Here is a 23,133-nt window from a genome sequence, read left to right as displayed (position 1 = left end):
TAACATGTTTTATTTTAATTTAGTGGCTTGGGCTTGTATACTGCCATGGTTTATAGTCCAGTGTGGCTAACATGTTTTATTTTAATTTAGTGGCTTGGGCTTGTATACTGCCGCGGTTTATAGTCCAGTGTGGCTAACATGTTTTATTTTAATTTAGTGGCTTGGGCTTGTATACTGCCGCGGTTTATAGTCCAGTGTGGCTAACATGTTTTATTTTAATCTAGTGGCTTGGGCTTGTATACTGCCGCGGTTTATAGTCCAGTGTGGCTAACATGTTTTATTTTAATTTAGTGGCTTGGGCTTGTATACTGCCGCGGTTTATAGTCCAGCGTGGCTAACATGTTTTATTTTAAATCTAGTCGCTTGGGCTTGTATACTGCCGCGGTTTATAGTCCAGTGTGGCTAACATGTTTTATTTTAATCTAGTGGCTTGGGCTTGTATGCTGCCATGGTTTATAATCCAGTGTGGCTAACATGTTTTATTTTAATTTAGTGGCTTGGGCTTGTATACTGCCGCGGTTTATAGTCCAGTGTGGCTAACATGTGTTATTTTAATTTAGTGGCTTGGGCTTGTATACTGCCGCGGTTTATAGTCCAGTGTGGCTAACATGTTTTATTTTAATCTAGTGGCTTGGGCTTGTATACTGTCGCGGTTTATAGTCCAGTATGGCTAACATGTTTTATTTTAATCTAGTGGCTTGGCTTGTATACTGCCGCGGTTTATAGTCCAGTGTGGCTAACATGTTTTATTTTGATCTAGTGGCTTGGGCTTGTATACTGCCACGGTTTATAGTCCAGTGTGGCTAACATGTTTTATTTTAATCTAGTGGCTTGGGCTTGTATACTGCCGCGGTTTATAGTCCAGTGTGGCTAACATGTTTTATTTTAATCTAGTGGCTTGGGCTTGTATACTGCCATGGTTTATAGTCCAGTGTGGCTAACATGTTTTATTTTAATCTAGTGGCTTGGGCTTGTATACTGCCGCGGTTTATAGTCCAGTGTGGCTAACATGTTTTATTTTAATTTAGTGGCTTGGGCTTGTATACTGCCGCGGTTTATAGTCCAGTGTGGCTAACATGTTTTATTTTAAGATAGTGGCTTGGGCTTGTATACTGCCGCGGTTTATAGTCCGACGCCTCGGGCATATGAAACATGTTTTTTTTCTTCTAAAATTCAGTGGGTGTGGCTTATCATTTAGTGCGCCTAATGTAAGAAAAAAAAATCCTATTAAATGTAGTGGGTGGAGCTTAGATATTGGTGTGTTTTATAATCTGAAGCAGCTAATATGAGGTAGAAAAAAAACATTTTCTTTTGACATTTAGTGGGTGTGGCTTATAGTCCAATGTGGCTAATATACGAACAAATATATATTTTTTATTTATTTAGTGGGTATTGCTTGTATATCGTTGGGCCTTATATACTGCCGCGGCTGATACATGAAAACAATTACTTTTTCTTCTAGAATTTAGTGGATGCGGCTTATATACGGGTGCGGCTTATAGTCCAGAAAATACGGTAATTTTCCCCCCAAAATTTCCACCAAAATACCGTATTTTCTGGAGTTTTTCACACTTGTGGTCCTAAAAGGTAAATAACGTATTTTCTGGACTATTTCCCACTTCTGGTCCTAAAAAGGTAAAGTTCCCCCCAAAATAACGCATTTTCTGGACTATTTCACACTTTTGGACCTAAAAGGTAAATACCGTATTTTCGGGACTATTTCCCACTTCTGGTCATAAGAAGGAAAAGTTCCCCCCAAAATAAAGTATTTTCTGGACTATTTCACACTTCTGGACCTAAAAGGTAAATACCGTATATTCTGGACTATTTCCCACTTTTGGTCCTAAAAAGGTAAAGTTCCCCCAAAATACCGTATTTTCTGGACTATTTCACACTTTTGGACCCCAAAGGTAAAGTTGCCCCAAAATATTGTATTTTCTGGATTATTTCCCACTTCTGGTCCTAAAAAGGTAAAGTTCCCCCCAAAATAACGTATTTTCTAGACTATTTCACACTTTTGGACCTAAAAGGTAAATACCGTATTTTCGGGACTATTTCCCACTTCTGGTCCTAAAAAGGTAAAGTTCCCCCCAAAATAAAGTATTTTCTGGACTATTTCACACTTCTGGACCTAAAAGGTAAAGTTCCCCCAAAATACCGTATTTTCTGGACTATTTCACACTTTTGGACCCCAAAGGTAAAGTTGCCCCAAAATATTGTATTTTCTGGACTATTTCCCACTTCTGGTCCTAAAAAGGTAAAGTTCCCCCCAAAATAACGTATTTTCTGGACTATTTCACGCTTCTGGACCTAAAATGTAAATACGGTATTTTCTGGACTATTTCCCACTTCTGGTCCTAAAAAGGTAAAGTTCCCCCAAAATAACATATTTTCTGGACTATTTCACACCTCTGGTCCTAAAATGTAAATACCGTATTTTCTGGACTATTTCACACTTCTGGACCTAAAATGTAAATACCGTATTTTCTGGACTATTTCACACCTCTGGTCCTAAAATGTAAATACCGTATTTTCTGGACTATTTCACACTTCTGGACCTAAAATGTAAATACCGTATTTTCTGGACTATTTCACACTTCTGGACCTAAAATGTAAATACCGTATTTTCTGGACTATTTCACACTTCTGGACCTAAAAGGTAAATACCGTATTTTCTGGACTATTTCACACTTCTGGACCTAAAATGTAAATACCGTATTTTCTGGACTATTTCACACTTCTGGACCTAAAAGGTAAATACCGTATTTTCTGGACTATTTCCCACTTCTGGTCCTAAAAAGGTAAAGTTCCCCCCAAAATAACATATTTTCCGGACTATTTCCCACTCCTGGTCCTAAAAAGGTAAAGTTCCCCCAAAATAACATATTTTCCGGACTATTTCACACTTTTGGACCCCAAAGGTGAAGTTGCCCCAAAATACCATATTTTCTGGACTATTTCCCACTTCTGGTCCTAAGAAGGTAAAGTTCCCCCAAAATAACATATTTTCTGGACTATTTCACACTTCTGGACCTAAAATGTAAATACCGTATTTTCTGGACTATTTCCCACTTCTGGTCCTAAGAAGGTAAAGTTCCCCCAAAATAACATATTTTCTGGACTATTTCACACTTCTGGACCTAAAATGTAAATACCGTATTTTCTGGACTATTTCCCACTTCTGGTCCTAAGGAGGTAAAGTTCCCCCAAAATAACATATTTTCCGGACTATTTCCCACTTCTGGTCCTAAAAAGGTAAAGTTCCCCCCAAAATAACATATTTTCTGGACTATTTCCCATTTCTGGTCCTAAAAAGCTAAAGTTCCCCCCAAATACCGTATTTTCTGGACTATTTCACACTTTTGGACCCCAAAGGGAAAGTTGCCCCAAAATATTGTATTTTCTGGACTATTTCCCACTTCTGGTCCTAAAAAGGTAAAGTTCCCCCCAAAATAATGTGTATTCTGGACTATTTCACACTTCTGGACCTAAAAGGTAAATAACGTATTTTTTGGACTATTTCCCACTTTTGGTGCTAAAAAGGTAAAGTTCCCCCAAAATACCGTATTTTCTGGACTATTTCACACTTTTGGACCCCAAAGGTAAATACGGTATTTTCTGGACTATTTCCCACTTCTGGTCCTGGAAAGGTAAAGTTCACCCAAAATAACATATTTTCCGGACTATTTCCCACTTCTGGTCCTAAAAAGGTAAAGTTCCCCCCAAAATAACGTATCTTCCGCACTATTTCACACTTCTGGACCTAAAGTGTAAATACAATATTTTCTGGACTATTTCCCACTTCTGGTCCTAAAAAGGTAAAGTTCCCCCCAAAATAACGTATTTTCTGGACTATTTCACACTTCTGGACCTAAAATGTAAATACCTTATTTTCTGGACTATTTCCCACTTCTGGTCCTAAAAAGGTAAAGTTCCCCCAAAATAACATATTTTCTGGACTATTTCACACTTTTGGACCCCAAAGGTAAAGTTCCCCCCAAAATAACATATTTTCTGGACTATTTCCCATTTCTGGTCCTAAAAAGGTAAAGTTCCCCCAAAATACCGTATTTTCTGGACTATTTCACACTTTTGGACCCCAAAGGGAAAGTTGCCCCAAAATATTGTATTTTCTGGACTATTTCACACTTCTGGTCCTGAAAAGGTAAAGTTCCCCCCAAAATAAAGTATTTTCTGGACTATTTCACACTTCTGGACCTAAAAGGTAAATACCGTATTTTCTGGACTATTTCCCACTTCTGGTCCTAAAAAGGTAAAGTTCCCCCCAAAATAACATATTTTCTGGACTATTTCCCATTTCTGGTCCTAAAAAGGTAAAGTTCCCCCAAAATACTGTATTTTCTGGACTATTTCACACTTTTGGACCCCAAAGGTAAAGTTGCCCCAAAATATTGTATTTTCTGGACTATTTTCCACTTCTGGTCCTAAAAAGGTAAAGTTCCCCCCAAAATAACGTATATTCTGGACTATTTCACACTTCTGGACCTAAAAGGTAAATAACGTATTTTCTGGACTATTTCCCACTTATGGTCCTAAAAAGGTAAAGTTACCCCAAAATACCGTATTTTCTGGACTATTTCACACTTTTGGACCCCAAAGGTAAAGTTCCCCCAAAATACCGTATTTTCTGGACTATTTCACACTTTTGGACCCCAAAGGTAAAGTTACCCCAAAATATTGTATTTTCTGGACTCTTTCACACTTCTGGACCTAAAATGTAAATACGTATTTTCTGGACTATTTCCCACTTCTGGTCCTAAGAAGGTAAAGTTCCCCCAAAATAACATATTTTCCGGACTATTTCCCACTTCTGGTCCTAAAAAGGTAAAGTTCCCCCCAAAATAACGTATATTCTGGACTATTTCACACTTCTGGACCTAAAATGGAAATACGGTATTTTCTGGACAATTTCCCACTTCTGGTCCTAAAAATGTAAAGTTCCCCCCAAAGTAACGTATTTTCTGGACTATTTCAGACTTCTGGACCCCTAATGTAAAGTTGCCCCAAAATAACATATTTTCTGGACTATTTCACACTTCTGGACCTAAAATGTAAATACCGTATTTTCTGGACTATTTCACACTTCTGGACCTAAAAGGTAAATACCGTATTTTCTGGACTATTTCCCACTTCTGGTCCTAAAAAGGTAAAGTTCCCCCCAAAATAACATATTTTCCGGACTATTTCCCACTTCTGGTCCTAAAAAGGTAAAGTTCCCCCAAAATAACATATTTTCCGGACTATTTCACACTTTTGGACCCCAAAGGTGAAGTTGCCCCAAAATACCATATTTTCTGGACTATTTCCCACTTCTGGTCCTAAGAAGGTAAAGTTCCCCCAAAATAACATATTTTCTGGACTATTTCACACTTCTGGACCTAAAATGTAAATACCGTATTTTCTGGACTATTTCCCACTTCTGGTCCTAAGAAGGTAAAGTTCCCCCAAAATAACATATTTTCTGGACTATTTCACACTTCTGGACCTAAAATGTAAATACCGTATTTTCTGGACTATTTCCCACTTCTGGTCCTAAGAAGGTAAAGTTCCCCCAAAATAACATATTTTCCGGACTATTTCCCACTTCTGGTCCTAAAAAGGTAAAGTTCCCCCCAAAATAACATATTTTCTGGACTATTTCCCATTTCTGGTCCTAAAAAGGTAAAGTTCCCCCCAAATACCGTATTTTCTGGACTATTTCACACTTTTGGACCCCAAAGGGAAAGTTGCCCCAAAATATTGTATTTTCTGGACTATTTCCCACTTCTGGTCCTAAAAAGGTAAAGTTCCCCCCAAAATAATGTGTATTCTGGACTATTTCACACTTCTGGACCTAAAAGGTAAATAACGTATTTTTTGGACTATTTCCCACTTTTGGTGCTAAAAAGGTAAAGTTCCCCCAAAATACCGTATTTTCTGGACTATTTCACACTTTTGGACCCCAAAGGTAAAGTTGCCCCAAAATATTGTATTTTCTGGACTATTTACCACAGTATTTCCTGGACTATTTCACACTTCTGGACCTAAAATGTAAATACGGTATTTTCTGGACTATTTCCCACTTCTGGTCCTGGAAAGGTAAAGTTCACCCAAAATAACATATTTTCCGGACTATTTCCCACTTCTGGTCCTAAAAAGGTAAAGTTCCCCCCAAAATAACGTATCTTCCGCACTATTTCACACTTCTGGACCTAAAGTGTAAATACAATATTTTCTGGACTATTTCCCACTTCTGGTCCTAAAAAGGTAAAGTTCCCCCCAAAATAACGTATTTTCTGGACTATTTCACACTTCTGGACCTAAAATGTAAATACCTTATTTTCTGGACTATTTCCCACTTCTGGTCCTAAAAAGGTAAAAGTTCCCCCAAAATAACATATTTTCTGGACTATTTCACACTTTTGGACCCCAAAGGTAAAGTTCCCCCCAAAATAACATATTTTCTGGACTATTTCCCATTTCTGGTCCTAAAAAGGTAAAGTTCCCCCAAAATACCGTATTTTCTGGACTATTTCACACTTTTGGACCCCAAAGGGAAAGTTGCCCCAAAATATTGTATTTTCTGGACTATTTCACACTTCTGGTCCTGAAAAGGTAAAGTTCCCCCCAAAATAAAGTATTTTCTGGACTATTTCACACTTCTGGACCTAAAAGGTAAATGCCGTATTTTCTGGACTATTTCCCACTTCTGGTCCTAAAAAGGTAAAGTTCCCCCCAAAATAACATATTTTCTGGACTATTTCCCATTTCTGATCCTAAAAAGGTAAAGTTCCCCCAAAATACTGTATTTTCTGGACTATTTCACACTTTTGGACCCCAAAGGTAAAGTTGCCCCAAAATATTGTATTTTCTGGACTATTTTCCACTTCTGGTCCTAAAAAGGTAAAGTTCCCCCCAAAATAACGTATATTCTGGACTATTTCACACTTCTGGACCTAAAAGGTAAATAACGTATTTTCTGGACTATTTCCCACTTATAGTCCTAAAAAGGTAAAGTTACCCCAAAATACCGTATTTTCTGGACTATTTCACACTTTTGGACCCCAAAGGTAAAGTTCCCCCAAAATACCGTATTTTCTGGACTATTTCACACTTTTGGACCCCAAAGGTAAAGTTGCCCCAAAATATTGTATTTTCTGGACTCTTTCACACTTCTGGACCTAAAATGTAAATACGTATTTTCTGGACTATTTCCCACTTCTGGTCCTAAGAAGGTAAAGTTCCCCCAAAATAACATATTTTCCGGACTATTTCCCACTTCTGGTCCTAAAAAGGTAAAGTTCCCCCCAAAATAACGTATATTCTGGACTATTTCACACTTCTGGACCTAAAATGGAAATACGGTATTTTCTGGACAATTTCCCACTTCTGGTCCTAAAAATGTAAAGTTCCCCCAAAATAACATATTTTCCGGACTATTTCCCACTTCTGGTCCTAAAAAGGTAAAGTTCCCCCAAAATACCGTATTTTCTGGACTATTTCACACTTTTTGGCCCCAATGGTAAAGTTGCCCCAAAATATTGTATTTTTTGGACTATTTCCCACTTGTGGTCCTAAAAAGGTAAAGTTCCCCCCAAAATAACGTATTTTCTGGACTCTTTCCCACTTTTGGTCCTAAAAAGGTAAAGTTCCCCCCAAAATAACGTATATTCTGGACTATTTCACACTTCTGGACCTAAAATGGAAATACGGTATTTTCTGGACAATTTCCCACTTCTGGTCCTAAAAATGTAAAGTTCCCCCCAAAGTAACGTATTTTCTGGACTATTTCAGACTTCTGGACCCCTAATGTAAAGTTGCCCCAAAATAACATATTTTCTGGACTATTTCCCACTTCTGGTCCTAAAAAGATAAAGTTCCCCCCAAAATACCGTATTTTCTGGACTATTTCACACTTTTGGACCCCAAAGGTAAAGTTCCCCCCAAAATAACATATTTTCTGGACTATTTCCCACTTCTGGTCCAAAAAAGGCAAAGTTCCCCAAAAATAACATATTTTCTGGACTATTTCACACTTCTGGTCCTAAAAAGGTAAAGTTCCCCCCAAAATACCGTATTTTCTGGACGATTTCACACTTTTGGACCCCAAAGGTAAAGTTCCCCCCAAAATAACATATTTTCTGGACTATTTCCCACTTCTGGTCCAAAAAAGGCAAAGTTCCCCCAAAATAACATATTTTCTGGACTATTTCACACTTCTGGACCTAAAAAGGTAAAGTTCCCCCCAAAATAACGAATTTTCTGGACTATTTCACACTTTTGGACCTAAAAGGTAAATACCGTATTTTCGGGACTATTTCCCACTTCTGGTCCTAAAAAGGTAAAGTTCCCCCCAAAATAAAGTATTTTCTGGACTATTTCACACTTCTGGACCTAAAAGGTAAAGTTCCCCCAAAATACCGTATTTTCTGGACTATTTCACACTTTTGGACCCCAAAGGTAAAGTTGCCCCAAAATATTGTATTTTCTGGACTATTTCCCACTTCTGGTCCTAAAAAGGTAAAGTTCCCCCAAAATACTGCATTTTCTGGACACCAGCACACCACTACATCTGAAAAATTTTTTTTTTTTTTCTTCCATATGTTAAATGCACCGGACTATAAGCCACAGATGTGAAATTAGTTTTTCACACATAACCATTCTGAAAATGTTTATTTACGTACTTTAATTGTTTACAAACAGTGTCTGCAACAAGGCAGTAAAATGGCCAATCAAACAAAACAGAAGTCATGGTCATGGAGCCGCTAACGGTGCTAGCTTGCTCTCCAACCAGCTAAACTGACTCAATAATTCCACGGTGACGTTTTGGTGGATTTACTGAGTAATTTGTGAAAAGTGAAGTGAATTATTATTTATAGAGCGCTTTTCTCTAGTGACTCAACGCGCTTTAACATAGTGAAAGCCAATATCTAAGTGTGGGTGGCACTGGCAGCAGGTGGGTAAAGTGTCTTGCCCGCGGACACAACGGCAGCGACTAGGATGGCGGAAACGGGGATCAAACCTGGAACCCTCAGGTTGCTGGCACGACCACTCTACCAACCGAGCTAAACCGCCCACAAGTCAGGTGTGGTGGTATCTCCTGCTGCGGTGAAGCCAAGTCAGAACTGCTTTGCTACTTGGGCGTTAATTGAGAAAGTACAAAAAAAAAATGGGCACAATCTATAAAGAAGTAGATATTTTTAGTCACTATATTTTTGGGGATTGAAATAGTACAGTGCATTTATTAATAGGGCTGTAAATCTGTGGTGTTGACCGCGTTCCAGGACATGCTAAATGAACAATTATCTCTACGTGATTTCGAAAGGACGCAAGTCACAAAAGCCTTTGTTTGAAATTATTTTGTCTTTCTGGTGTTTTATTTTGAAATAATCCCCACTTCTGCTCATGTGTCTCAATTTAGGGCGGCGGTTTGGTGTGATGGATGTGAGGGGGAGGAGCTTCCCCCACACAAATACACATTTGGTTGTGGAGGGGGAGGAGCTTCCTCCACACAAATACACTATTTGTTGTGGAGGGGGAGGAGCTTCCTCCACACAAATACACATTTTGTTGTGGAGGGGGAGGAGCTTCCTCCACACAAATACACTATTTGTTGTGGAGGGGGAGGAGCTTCCCCCACACAAATACACATTTAGTTGTGGAGGGGGAAGAGCTTCCCTACACAAATAATACAAATTTTGTTGCGGAGGGGGAGGAGCTTCCCAACACAAATAATACAAATTTTGTTGTGGAGGGGGAGGAGCTTCCCAACACAAATAATACAAATTTTGTTGTGGAGGGGGAGGAGCTTCCCAACACAAATAATACAAATTTTGTTGTGGAGGGGGAGAGCTTCCCAACACAAATAATACAAATTTTGTTGTGGAGGGGGAGGAGCTTCCCAACACAAATAATACAAATTTTGTTGTGGAAGGGGAGGAGCTTCCTCCACACAAATACACATTTTATCGTGGAGGGGGAGGAGCTTCCCCAACACAAATAATAGACATTTTGTTGTGGAGTGGGAGGGGCTTGCTCCATACAAAGACACATTTTGTTGTGGAGGGGGAGGAGCTTCCCCCACACAAATACACATTTTGTTGTGGACAGGGAGGAGCTTCTCCAACACAAATAATAGACATTTTGTTGTGGAGTGGGAGGGGCTTGCTCCATACAAAGACACATTTTGTTGTGGAGGGGGAGGAGCTTCCCCCACACAAATACACATTTTGTTGTGGACAGGGAGGAGCTTCTCCAACACAAATAATAGACATTTTGTTGTGGAGGGGGAGGAGCTTGCTCCACACTGACACATTTTGTTGTGGAGGGGGAGGAGCTTCTCCACACAAATAATACACAATTTGTTGTGGAGGGGGAGGAACTTCTCCACACAAAGACACATTTTGTTGCGGAGGGGGAGGAGCTTCCCCAACACAAATAATACACAATTTGTAGTGGAGAGGGAGGAGCTTCCTCCACACAAAAATACACATTTTTGTTGTGGAGGGGGAGGAGCTTTCCCAACACAAATACATATATTTTTGTGGAGAGGGAGGAGCTTCGTCCACACAAGTAATAGATAGTTTGCCGTGGAGGGGGAGGAGCTTCCTCCACACAAATACACTATTTGTTGTGGAGGGAGAGGAGCTTCCCCAACACAAATAATAGACATTTTGTTGTGGAGGGGGAGGAGCTTCCTCCACACAGACACATTTTGTTGTGGAGGGGGAGGAGCTTCCCCAACACAAATAATACACATTTTGTTGTGGAGGGGGAGGAGCTTCCTCCACACAAACATTTTGTTGCGGAGGGGGAGGACCTTCCCCAACACAAATAATACACAATTTGTTGTGGAGGGGGAGGAGCTTCTCCACACAAAGACACATTTTGTTGCTGAGGAGGAGGAGCTTCCCCAACACAAATAATACACAATTTGTAGTGGAGGGGGAGGAGCTTCCTCCACACAAAAATACACATTTTTGTTGTGGAGGGGGAGGAGCTTGCTCCACACAGACACATTTTGTTGTGGAGGGGGAGGAGCTTCCCCAACACAAATAATACACATTTTGTTGTGGCGGGGAGGAGCTTCCTGATCACAAATACACGTTTTGTTGTGGAGGGGGAGGAGCTTTTCCACACAAATAACACACATTTTGTTGTGGAGGGGGAGGAGCTTCCTCCACACAAATAATACACAATTTGTTGTGGAGGGGGAGGAGCTTCTCCACACAAAGACACATTTTGTTGCGGAGGGGGAGGAGCTTCCCTAACACAAATAATACACAATTTGTAGTGGAGGGGGAGGAGCTTCCTCCACACAAAAATACACATTTTTGTTGTGGAGCGGGAGGAGCTTCCCCAACACAAATAATAGACATTTTGTTGTGGAGGGGGAGGAGCTTCCTCCACACAGACACATTTTGTTGTGGAGGGGGAGGAGCTTCCCCAACACAAATAATACACATTTTGTTGTGGAGGGGGAGGAGCTTCCTCCACACAAATAAACATTTTGTTGTGGAGGGGGAGGAGCTTCCCCAACACAAATAATACACAATTTGTTGTGGAGGGGGAGGAGCTTCTCCACACAAAGACACATTTTGTTGCCGAGGAGGAGGAGCTTCCCCAACACAAATAATACACCATTTGTAGTGGAGGGGGAGGAGCTTCGTCCACACAAGTAATAGACATTTTGTCGAGGAGGGGGAGGAGCTTCCTCCACACGAATAATAGACCATTTGTAGTGGAGGGGGAGGAGCTTCGTCCACACAAGTAATAGACATTTTGTCGAGGAGGGGGAGGAGCTTCCTCCACACGAATAATAAATATTTTGTCGTGGAGGGGAGGAGCTTCCCCAACACAAATACACATTTTGTTGTGGAGGGGGAGGAGCTTCCCCAACACAAATAATACACAATTTGTTGAGGGGGAGGAGCTTCCCCAACACAAATAATACACAATTTGTTGTGGAGGGGGAGGAGCTTCCCCAACACAAATAATACACAATTTGTTGTGGAGGAGGAGGAGCTTCCTCCACACAAATAATAGACAGGAAGAAGAAGGTGTTTGGTTACCAGATGTGGAAGATGGACAAATCTTACCGCTGACAGCACGTCTCCTTCTAAGCGCTTCTTGGGGAGTGGCTTGCGGTGGAAGGCGGGCTCGGCGTGAGGAGGCGGGGCTTTGGGCGCCTGCGAGGTGTTGGCGGGGTGGTGGTACTGTGGGGGGTGCACCTTCTTCTTCTTCTTCTTCTTCTCCTTCCTCAGCTTCTCTTCTCGCTGCCGGATGCGCATCAGCTGGACTCGCCTCTGCTGCCGACTCACCACCACTGCAGCCAGAGCAGAAGATCATCTCAAGTCAGAACCCAGACCTACTTCCCCTTCCTGCCTGCATGACATATTGGGAGTGAGAACCCAGACCTACTTCACCTTCCACCCTGCATTAGTGTGTGTGTGTGTGTGTGCATGTTTGTAAAGTGAATTATATTTATATAGCGCTTTTTCTCTAGTGACTCAAAGCGCTTTACATAGTGAAAGCCAATATGTAAGTTACATTTAAAGCAGTGTGGGTGGCACTGGGAGCAGGTGGGGTAAGTGTCTTGCCCAAGGACACAACGGCAGCGACTAGGATGGCGGAAGCAAGAATCGAACCTGCAACCCTCCAGTTGCCGGCACAGCCGCTCTACCAACCGAGCAATACCGCCCTCCTGGCCATTGTGTGTGAGTGTGTGTGTGTGCGAGTGTCTGTGTGTGCAAGTGAGTGAGTGAGTGTGTGTGTGAGAGAGTGTGTGTGTGTGCACACTGGTGTGTGAGAGTGTGAGAGTGTGTGTGTGTGTGTGTGTGTTTGTGAGTGAGAGAGAGAAAGAGAGAGGGTGTGTGTGTGAATGTGTGTGAGAGAGAGAGAGAGAAAGAGAGAGTGTGTGTGTGTGTGTGTGTGAAAGACAGAGAGAGAGAGAGTGTGTGTGTGTGTGTGTGAAAGACAGAGAGAGAGAGTGTGTGTGTGTGTGAGAGAGAGAGAGACAGAGCGTGAGTGTGTGTGTGAGAGAGAGAGAGAGAGAGTGTGTAAGAGAGAGAGAGCGTGAGAGTGTGTGTGAGAGGGAAAGAGAGTGTGTGTGTGAGCGAGAGAGAAAGAGATAAAGAAAAGAGAGAAAGAGAAAGAGAGAGCAAGTGTGTGTTTGTGTGAGAGAGAGAGAGACTGTGCGAGAGAGAGAGAGCGTGAGAGTGTGTGTGAGAGAGAAAGAGGGTGTGTGTGAGTGAGAGAGAGAAAGAAAGAAAGACAGAGAGAGAAAGAAAGAGAAAGAGAAAGAGAGAGAGAGTGTGTTTGTGTGTGTGAGAAAGAGAGAGACTGTGTGTGAGCGAGAGAGAGAGAGAGTGTGTGTAAGAGAGAGAGAGCGTGAGAGTGTATGTGAGAGAGAAAGAGAGTGTGTGTGTGAGCGAGAGAGAGAGAGATAGAGAAAGAAAAGAGAGAAAGAGAGAGCGAGTGTGTGTTTGTGGGTGAGAGAGAGCGTGAGAGTGAGTGCAAGAGAGAAAGAGAGTGTGTGTGTGAGCGAGAGAGAGAGAGGAAGAGGAGAGAATGTGTGAGAGAGAGAGAGAGCGTGAGTGTGTGTGAGAGAGAGAGTGTGTGTGTGAGTGAGAGAGAGAAAGACAGAAAGAGAGAGAAAGAAAGAGAGAGCGAGAGTGTGTGTGTGTGTGTGTGAGAGAGAGAGAGAGCGTGAGAGTGAGTGTGAGAGAGAAAGAGAGTGTGTGTGTGAGCGAGATAGAGAGAGAGGAAGAGAGAGTGTGTGAGAGAGAGAGAGAAAGACAGAAAGAGAGAGAGAGAAAGAGAGAGAGAGAGAAAGAGAGAGAGAGAAAGCGACAGTGTGTATGTGTGTGTGTGAGAGAGAGAGAGAGAGAGAGAGAGCGTGAGAGTGTGTGTGAGCAAGAGAGACTGTGTGTGTGAGTGAGAGAGAGAAAGAGAGAAAGAGAGAGAGAGAGAGAGAAAGAGAAAGAGAGAGAAAGAGAAAGAGAGAGAGAGTGTGTTTGTGTGTGTGAGAAAGAAAAAGACTGTGTGTGAGCGAGAGAGAGAGAGAGAGAGAGAGTGTGTAAGAGAGAGAGAGCTTGAAAGTGTGTGTGAGAGAGAAAGAGAGAGACTGTGTGTGAGTGAGAGAGAGAGAGAAAAAAAGAGAGAGAGTGTGTGTGTGTGTGTGACGGGCCTATTCTGGGCAGCATCTGTGGTCATGTGATTCCCCCGCCCCCAAGTGCCTACTTTACCCACAATGCCCCATTTCCAAGCTCCCCCCCTGCCCACCAACTAACAGCTGCTCCCCCTGCAACCTCCCCCATGCTCTGTTGTTGTCATGACAACCAACACAAGGCCCACTTTACTGCTGACAACACGGACACACACTTCACTACTTTTCAAGGAAACAACAACTATTTGTTGCCATATATTACACGCACCAAAAGTACCTTATTGCCAAGGGACATGTCAGCAAATATGAACATTGCTGTGCGTATACTTTTGACTGCTCACATTTCCAGTAGAGCCATAATAAATTCATAAAAGAAGCAAACTTCATGAATGTTTTTTGTGAGCAACAAGTATGTGCTCCAATCACTACATCACAACTAAATTAGAAATGATTGTAAAGTCAAGACAGCCATGACATCATGTTCTTTACAAGTGTACCTACACTTTTGACCACCGCTATACATCACTTAATGGCCTGTAATTATTGCCTGTTATTACATGTGTTATTACATGTGTTATCAGACCCTTTGAAGCCTTACTTCAAAAACAAAAACTTCAAATGTCTGTCGGGAGACGTTTCATGAGAGCGGAGTGCGCATGTGTGCCTTTAAAAGGCGCTGCCTGTCGCTAAGTGAGGTGTGACGCTCAGAGCATCATTTTAGCTCAGCGGCGTTTGTTAGCTTAGCGGCGTTTGTTAGCTCAGCGCCGTTTGTTAGCTTAGTGGCGTTTGTTAGCTATGCGCCGTTTGTTAGCTTAGCGGCGGCTCTGTTCAACCTTTTCACTGGATTGTGTTAGCGCAATTTGATAAAGAGTGCTGTGGTCTCCTTGTCCACATCCCTCTAATGCAGGGTTGTCACTTCAATCATTGATTAGTTGTTCATTATTCCCTTGTGGTAGTAGTAGTAGTAGTAGTGTGTGTACTTAGCCTCCATGTTTGCTGTGTGATGTTGCCTCTCCCTATTTAGCATCAAGTTCATGCTACTGCTGCTTGGTGCTTTCCATACATCCAACCATTTTCTACCGCTTATTCCCTTTGGGGTCGCGGGGGGGAGGGGGCGCTGGTGCCTACCTCAGCTACAATCGGGTGGAAGGCGGGGTACACCCTGGACAAGTCGCCACCTCATCGCAGGGCCAACACAGATAGACAGACAACATTCACACTCAATCAACCTATCCCCAGGTGCATGACTTTGGAAGTGGGAGGGGCCTATCCCCAAGTGCATGTCTTTGGAGGGGGGAGGGGCCTATCCCCAGGTGCATGTCTTTGGAAGTGGGAGGGGCCTATCCCCAGGTGCAATCTTTGGAGGTGGGAGGGGCCTATCCCCAGGTGCACTCTTTGGAGGTGGGAGGGGCCTATCCCCAGGTGCACTCTTTGGAGGTGGGAGGGGCTTATCCCCAGGTGCATGTCTTTGGAAGTGGGAGGGGCCTATCCCCAGGTGCATGTCTTTGGAAGTGCGAGGGGCCTATCTTCAGGTGCATGTCTTTGGAAGTGGGAGGGGCCTATCCCCAAGTGCATGTCTTTGGAAGGGGGAGGGGCCTATCCCCAGGTGCATGTCTTTGGAAGTGGGAGGGGCCTATCCCCAAGTGCATGTCTTTGGAGGGGGGAGGGGCCTACCCCCAGGTGCATGTCTTTGGAAGTGGGAAGGGCCTATCCCCAGGTGCACTTTTTGGAGGTGGGAGGGGCCTATCCCCAGGTGCACTCTTTGGAGGTGGGAGGGGCCTATCCCCAGGTGCATGTCTTTGGAAGTGGGAGGGGCCTATCCCAAAATGCATGTCTTTGGAAGTGGGAGGGGCCTATTCCCAAGTGCATGTCTTTGGAGGTGGGAGGGGCCTATCCCCAAGTGCATGTCTTTGGGGGGGAGGGGCCTATCCCCAGGTGCATGTCTTTGGAAGTGGGAGGGGCCTATCCCCAGGTGCATGTCTTTGGAAGTGGGAGGAAGCCGGAGTACCCGGAGGGAACCCACGCATTCATGGGGAGAACATGCAAACTCCACACAGAAAGATCCCGAGCCTGGGTTTGAACCCAAGATTGCAGGACCTTGCTGTGCTTGTTGACATAAAACCACATCAAAAGATTACTCGTCACTAGCACAATTTTAACAAATGACCATAGTGCCACATGATAGTTGTATTGTTTCTTGTGTATCGTTTTTTTTGTCCATTTGTGCATCTTTCTTTTGTTTTGTGCACTTTTCGGCCGACTCTGCCTCCCAGGGCCTAGGCGTGCACCAGGACGCAACACTAGTCACATGACTAAAAGAGGTAAATTGTGTGTTGCGGCACACATAGTCCTTCACCATACACCACCTTTGGATCTAGTTCACACATACCATTCCTTTGTTGTTTAAGTAAATGATATTGTTCAATATTGCCCCCTTGTAGTTCTGTGCTGTCACAACTCCCTCCTTCCATCCATAACATTGTGGACCATAAAGCAGAGGTGTCCAAAGTGCGGCCCGTGGGCCATTTCTAGCCAGCCGCTAGCTTTTTTTTATTGGCCACTTAACATGAAGCGGATTGATTATTAATGAGGAGTATTAGCGCTAAAAGTAAAACACAAAAAAGTAAGACGGCAATGTTAATTGTTTAGCACATCTGAAGGAACATAATAAAGCATTTTTTGTTTCCAAACGCCATTTTCTCCATTCTAAACACAAAGTGATGTGTCTTACCTTCGGTGTGTGAAAAGCCCTCGGCGGTGACTTTCCACTGAATCAGCACTCCCAGCATGGCCAGGACAGGCCACACCCCCATAATGACCCAGGTGAACCAGCACACTGGCTTCTTGGGCGCCACCTGTGTCGGTGACAGTGGTGATTAATCCATCGCAGAGAACACAACAAATTTGGTGCAAATGCTCGAAATGTCAAAGTTTGATCCGATTCTTGTGGGTAACGATTCTGTACTTTTTATTGATAACACCGTGTGGCAGTTCTATGATCGACTACATTCCTCCATACACAGGATTTGTCTTGAGTGGCTGGGACAGGACAGAGTGACTCAAAGTTGAAAAACATGGAACTTGAAGCCAAGCTATTTCGACATAAATGGAGTGCCTTCCTAAATAAACTGGAAAAAAATGTCCCCGCACGAGCTGGACCAAACATGTAACTGTCCATGGAGCAAGTCACTTTAATATTGATCATGATACACCCAGCAAGTCCTGTGTGTTAATACAGCTACACTACATACTAGGGTTGTACGGTATACCGGTATTAGTATAGTACTGCAATACAAATATAATACCGCGATACAAATAAATAATTTTCCGTACTATATTGTCTCTGAAACGTACCGGTCCCGCACCCCGTCACATCATGACATAAAATTTTAAAAAACGCCATTGGTGGATCAATACCTGACATCCACTGTGATGATATCGATACCTGACATCCACTGTAATGATATCAAGTACGAGCACATACAACTCGATACTACTATGATTACATCGATATTTTGGGCATCACCGCATCTTCTTTCGTTTTTTATTTAAAAATGTATATTATGTTAATAAAGTCAGTAAATACGTCCCTTGACACATGAGGACTTTAAATATGGCCAAAGTATGATCCTGTAACTACTTGGCATCTCATCCATACTCAAATGTATGGTATCATCCAAAACTAATGTAAAGTATCAAGGAAGAGAAGAATAAGTGATTATTACATTTTAACAGAAGTGTAGATAGAACATGTTAAAACAGAAAAAAGTGTGACACCTACCCTTTGCATCAGAATTGGTTTATTAGGTATTACATTTTATTTTATGATCCTGTAACTACTTGGTATCAAATCGCTGTCTAAATGTGTGGTATCATCCAAAACTAATGTCAAGTATGAAAGAAGAAAAAGAATAAGTGATTATTACATTTGAACAGAAGTGTAGATAGAACATGTTAAAACAGAAAAAAGTGCGACACCTACCCTTCACATCAGAATTGGTTTATTAGGTATTACATTTTATTGTATGATCCTGTAACTACTTGGTATCAATTCGCTGCCTAAATGTGTGGTATCATCCAAAACTAATGTCAAGTATGAAAGAAGAAAAAGAATAAGTGATTATTACATTTTAACAGAAGTGTAGATAGAACATGTTAAAACAGAAAAAAGTGCGACACCTACCCTTTACATCAGAATTGGTTTATTAGGTATTCCATTTTATTGTATCATCCTGTAACTACTTGGTATCAGATCGCTACCAAAATGTGTGGTATCATCCAAAACTAATGTCAAGTATGAAAGAAGAAAAAGAATAAGGGATTATTACATTTGAACAGAAGTGTAGATAGAACATGTTAAAACAGAAAAAAGTGCGACACCTACCCTTTGCATCAGAATTGGTTTATTAGGTATTACATTTTATTGTATGATTCTGTAACTACTTGGTATCAAATCGCTGCCTAAATGTGTGGTATCATCCAAAACTAATGTCAAGTATGAAAGAAGAAAAAGAATTAGTGATTATTACATTTGAACAGAAGTGTAGATAGAACATGTTAAAACAGAAAAAAGTGCGACACCTACCCTTTACAACAGAATTGGTTTATTAGGTATTACATTTTATTGTATGATCCTGTAACTACTTGGTATCAGATTGCTACCAAAATGTGTGGTATCATCCAAAACTAACGTCAAGTATGAAAGAAGAAAAAGAATAAGTGATTATTATATTTGAACAGAAGTGTAGATAGAACATGTTAAAACAGAAAAAAGTGTGACACCTACCCTTTACATCAGAATTGGTTTATTAGGTATTACATTTTATTGTATGATCCTGTAACTACTTGGTATCTCGTCCATACCCAAATGTGTGGTATCATCCAAAACTAATGTAAAGTATCAAAGAGAAGAATAAGTGATTATTACATTCGAACAGAAGTGTAGATAGAACATGTTAAAACAGAAAAAAGTGTGACACCTACCCTTTACATCAGAATTGGTTTATTAGGTATTACATTTTATTGTATGATCCTGTAACTACTTGGTATCTCGTCCATACCCAAATGTGTGGTATCATCCAAAACTAATGTAAAGTATCAAAGAGAAGAATAAGTGATTATTACATTCGAACAGAAGTGTAGATAGAACATGTTAAAACAGAAAAAAGCGCGACACCTACCCTTTACATCAGAATTGGTTTATTAGGTATTACATTTTATTGTATGATCCTGTAACTACTTGGTATCAGATCGCTACCAAAATCCAAAATGTGTGGTTACATCCAAAACTAATGTCAAGTATGAAAGAAGAAAAAGAATAAGTGATTATTACATTTGAACAGAAGTGTAGATAGAACATGTTAAAACAGAAAAAAGCGCGACACCTACCCTTTACATCAGAATTGGTTTATTAGGTATATGATCCTGTAACTACTTGGTATAAAATCGCTGCCTAAATGTGTGGTATCATCCAAAATTAATGTCAAGTATGAAAGAAGAAAAAAATAAGTGATTATTACATGTGAACAGAAGTGTAGATAGAACATGTTAAAACGGAAAATAAGCAGATATTAACAGTAAATGAACAAGTAGATTAACAATCCACGTTTACAGTTTGTCCCTCATAATGTGTATAAAATAATAGGTGTATAAATGACACAATATGTTACTGCAGACTAATTAGGAGTCTTTCTTTGTTTACTTACTACTAAAAGACAAGTTGTCTAGTATGTTCAACATTTTATTGAATCGACTAAATGACAATAATAAACATATGTTTCATCTACACTAACATTTTAGTTCCAATAAAGACAATAGTACATTTTTTGTGGTCCCCTTTATTTAGAGAGGGTCACGGCACCACTGTTACCCTTGTGGTTTATAGTCCCTGCTTTCCTGTTCCGCCTGGGACTGGAACCTGAGAGATGAGAGTGCCAACTACCGAGCCAAAGTCCGGGGCTTTCAACCTCATAGTCAGCACTGCTTTTGAGGTTGTTAGGAAGTGAGGTATACCAAGTTACACTTGACTGGCCGGACTCTGTTACACTCACCCCACTAAACCTCACTCTCATCCAGGTCACGGCACCGTCCTAACCGGCCTGGTTCAGTCCTGGCTTTTTTTGTTCATACCTGGGTTGTCCGGCATGACGGATGAGTGCGAGCTTACAGAGCTAAAAGTCACAGCAGCTATCAAGCCAGGAACTAGAACTGTTTTTGAGGTAGTCAGGGTTGTAGGTTTTACCAACGTACACTTGACTGACCGGACTCTGTTACACTCACCCCACTAAAACTCACTCTCATCCGAGTCACGGCATCACTGTTACGCCTGCGGTTTAGTCCCTGCTTTCCTGTTCTGCCTAAGACTCGAACCTGAGCGATGAGAGCGCCAACTACTGAGCCAAAGTCCTGAGCTTTCAACCCGGTAGCCAGGACTGCTTTTGAGGTTGTCATTAAGTGAGGTATACCAACGTACACTTGACTGGCCAGCCTCCTTTACAACCCAGTACCTAGAACTCTTTTTGAGGTAGTCAGGTTTGGAGGTTTTACCAACGTACACTTGACTGGCAGGACTGTGTTACCATTACCCCACTAAACTTCATTCTCATCCAGGTCTTGGAACCATCCTAACCTGCCCAGGCTTTTTTTGTCCATACCTGGGTTGTCCGGCAAAGTCCTGAGCTTTCAACCCGGTAGCCAGCACTGCTTTTGAGGTTGTCATTGAGTGAGGTATACCAACGTACACTTGACTGGCCAGCCTCCTTTACAACCCAGTACCTAGAACTCTTTTTGAGGTAGTCAGGTTTGGAGGTTTTACCAACGTACACTTGACTGGCCGGACTGTGTTTCCATTACCCCACTAAACTTCACTCTCATCCAGGTCTTGGAACCATCCTAACCTGCGCGGCTTTTTTTGTCCGTACCTGGGTTGTCCGGCAAAGTCCTGAGCTTTCAACCCGGTAGCCAGCACTGCTTTTGAGGTTGTCATTAAGTGAGGTATACCAACGTACAAATGACTGGCCAGCCTCCTTTACAACCCAGTACCTAGAACTCTTTTTGAGGTAGTCAGGTTTGGAGGTTTTACCAACGTACACTTGACTGGCCGGACTGTGTTACCATTACCCCACTAAACTTCACTCTCATCCAGGTCTTGGAACCATCTTAACCTGCCCGGCTTTTTTTGTTCATACCTGGGTTGTCCGGCATGACGGATGAGTGCGAGCTCCAGAGCTAAAAGTCCCAGCTATCAACCCAGTAACCAGAACTGCTCGATATTGTCAGGGTTGGACGTTTTACCAAGGCACACTTAGGCCAGCCACAATGGCTGGCTAGGCATATTATTTTTCAACTCCACATCCTGCTCTCTGATTTGATATCAGCTCACTGGTGCCAAATCTGGAGGTTAGGGGGCTCTGGGAGAAGTAGCACCTTAGACGTATCGTGGCAGTTGTACCCCTTGTTGAGTAGAGGAGAACAAAGGTCCGCTTTTATTGTCCTAAATCTCTCACGTCTGGTTCCTTGTGCCAACCCCTGGGCAATGGCTTCAGCTGGCCGGTCAAACTTGGTTTGTTCAATAGATCAAACTGACGGCCAACGTTTCAGGACAACGTCCACGTACTTGGACCAAGGCAAGCCCCTATAGAGGAGATGTTTGGCTGTGGTCACTGGACAGAGTGGGTCATTATTTTCGGGTCTCCCCATAAAAGATTACAGTTGGTACAAAATGCGGCTGCTAGACTTTTGACAAGAACAAGAAAGTTTGATCATATTACGCCTGTACTGTATATACCTTTATATACATATATACATACATATATACCTATACTGTATATACCTTTATATACATATATACATACATATATACCTATACTGTATATACCTTTATATACATATATACATACATATATACCTATACTGTATATACCTTTATATACATATATACATACATATATACCTATACTGTATATACCTTTATATACATATATACATACATATATACCTATACTGGCTCACCTGCACTGGCTTCCTGTGCACTTAAGATGTGACTTTAAGGTTTTACTACTTACGTATAAAATACTACACGGTCTAGCTCCATCCTATCTTGCCGATTGTATTGTACCATATGTCCCGACAAGAAATCTGCATTCAAAGGACTCCGGCTTATTAGTGATTCCCGAAGCCCAAAAAAAGTCTGCGGGCTATAGAGCTTTTTCATTTCGGGCTCCAGTACTCTGGAATGCCCTCCCAGTAAAAGTTTGAGATGCTACCTCAGTAGAAGCATTTAAGTCTCACCTTAAAACTCATTTGTATACTCTAGCCTTTAAATAGACTCCCTTTTTAGACCAGTTGATCTGCCGTTTCTTTTCTTTTTCTACTATGTCCCACTCTCCCTTGTGGAGGGGGTCCGGTCCGATCCGGTGGCCATGTACTGCTTGCCTGTGTATCGGCTGGGGACATCTCTGCGCTGCTGATCCGCCTCCGCTTGGGATGGTTTCCTGCTGGCTCCGCTGTGAACGGGACTCTCGCTGCTGTGTTGGATCCGCTTTGGACTGGACTCTGGCGACTGTGTTGGATCCATTATGGATTGAACTTTCACAGTATCATGTTAGACCCGCTCGACATCCATTGCTTTCCTCTTCTCCAAGGTTCTCATAGTCCTCATTGTCACCGACGTCCCACTGGGTGTGAGTTTTCCTTGCCCTTATGTGGGCCTACCGAGGATGTCGTAGTGGTTTGTGCAGCCCTTTGAGACACTAGTGATTTAGGGCTATATAAGTAAACATTGATTGATTGATTGATTGATTAGCCCAGTAAGGCAACCACTCTATGAGAAGGCAAACACAAGAAACCCAGACCCCCCTTCTGTAAACATTTCTCTAATCTTAGCGAAGGTAATACCATCCATGTATTTTGTATTTTAATTTTTTTTTTCCAAGATGGCGCCGCTGTAGTGGCTGCTGTAGGCAGGA

The 23,133-nt window shown here is 42.0% G+C and overlaps 1 protein-coding gene across 1 annotated transcript in view; it reads right to left on the bottom strand.

Moving 5' to 3' along the window:
• The window catches only part of tmem198a (transmembrane protein 198a), a 69,992-nt gene that overhangs the window by 11,927 nt on the left and 34,932 nt on the right, over positions 1-23,133 (bottom strand). Inside the window, exons 5-6 of the mRNA XM_061879981.1 lie at positions 16,899-17,022; positions 12,099-12,325 (exon numbers count right to left, since the gene is read on the bottom strand). Of these exons, the coding sequence (XP_061735965.1) occupies positions 12,099-12,325; positions 16,899-17,022 (351 nt within the window). The remainder of the gene's footprint in view (positions 1-12,098; positions 12,326-16,898; positions 17,023-23,133) is intronic.

The sequence above is a fragment of the Nerophis ophidion genome, linkage group LG19, assembly GCF_033978795.1.
Source record: "Nerophis ophidion isolate RoL-2023_Sa linkage group LG19, RoL_Noph_v1.0, whole genome shotgun sequence".
NCBI lineage: Eukaryota > Metazoa > Chordata > Actinopteri > Syngnathiformes > Syngnathidae > Nerophis > Nerophis ophidion.
Note: the sequence above shows the minus strand (reverse complement) of the source record. Positions and strands in the feature narration are given on the sequence as shown.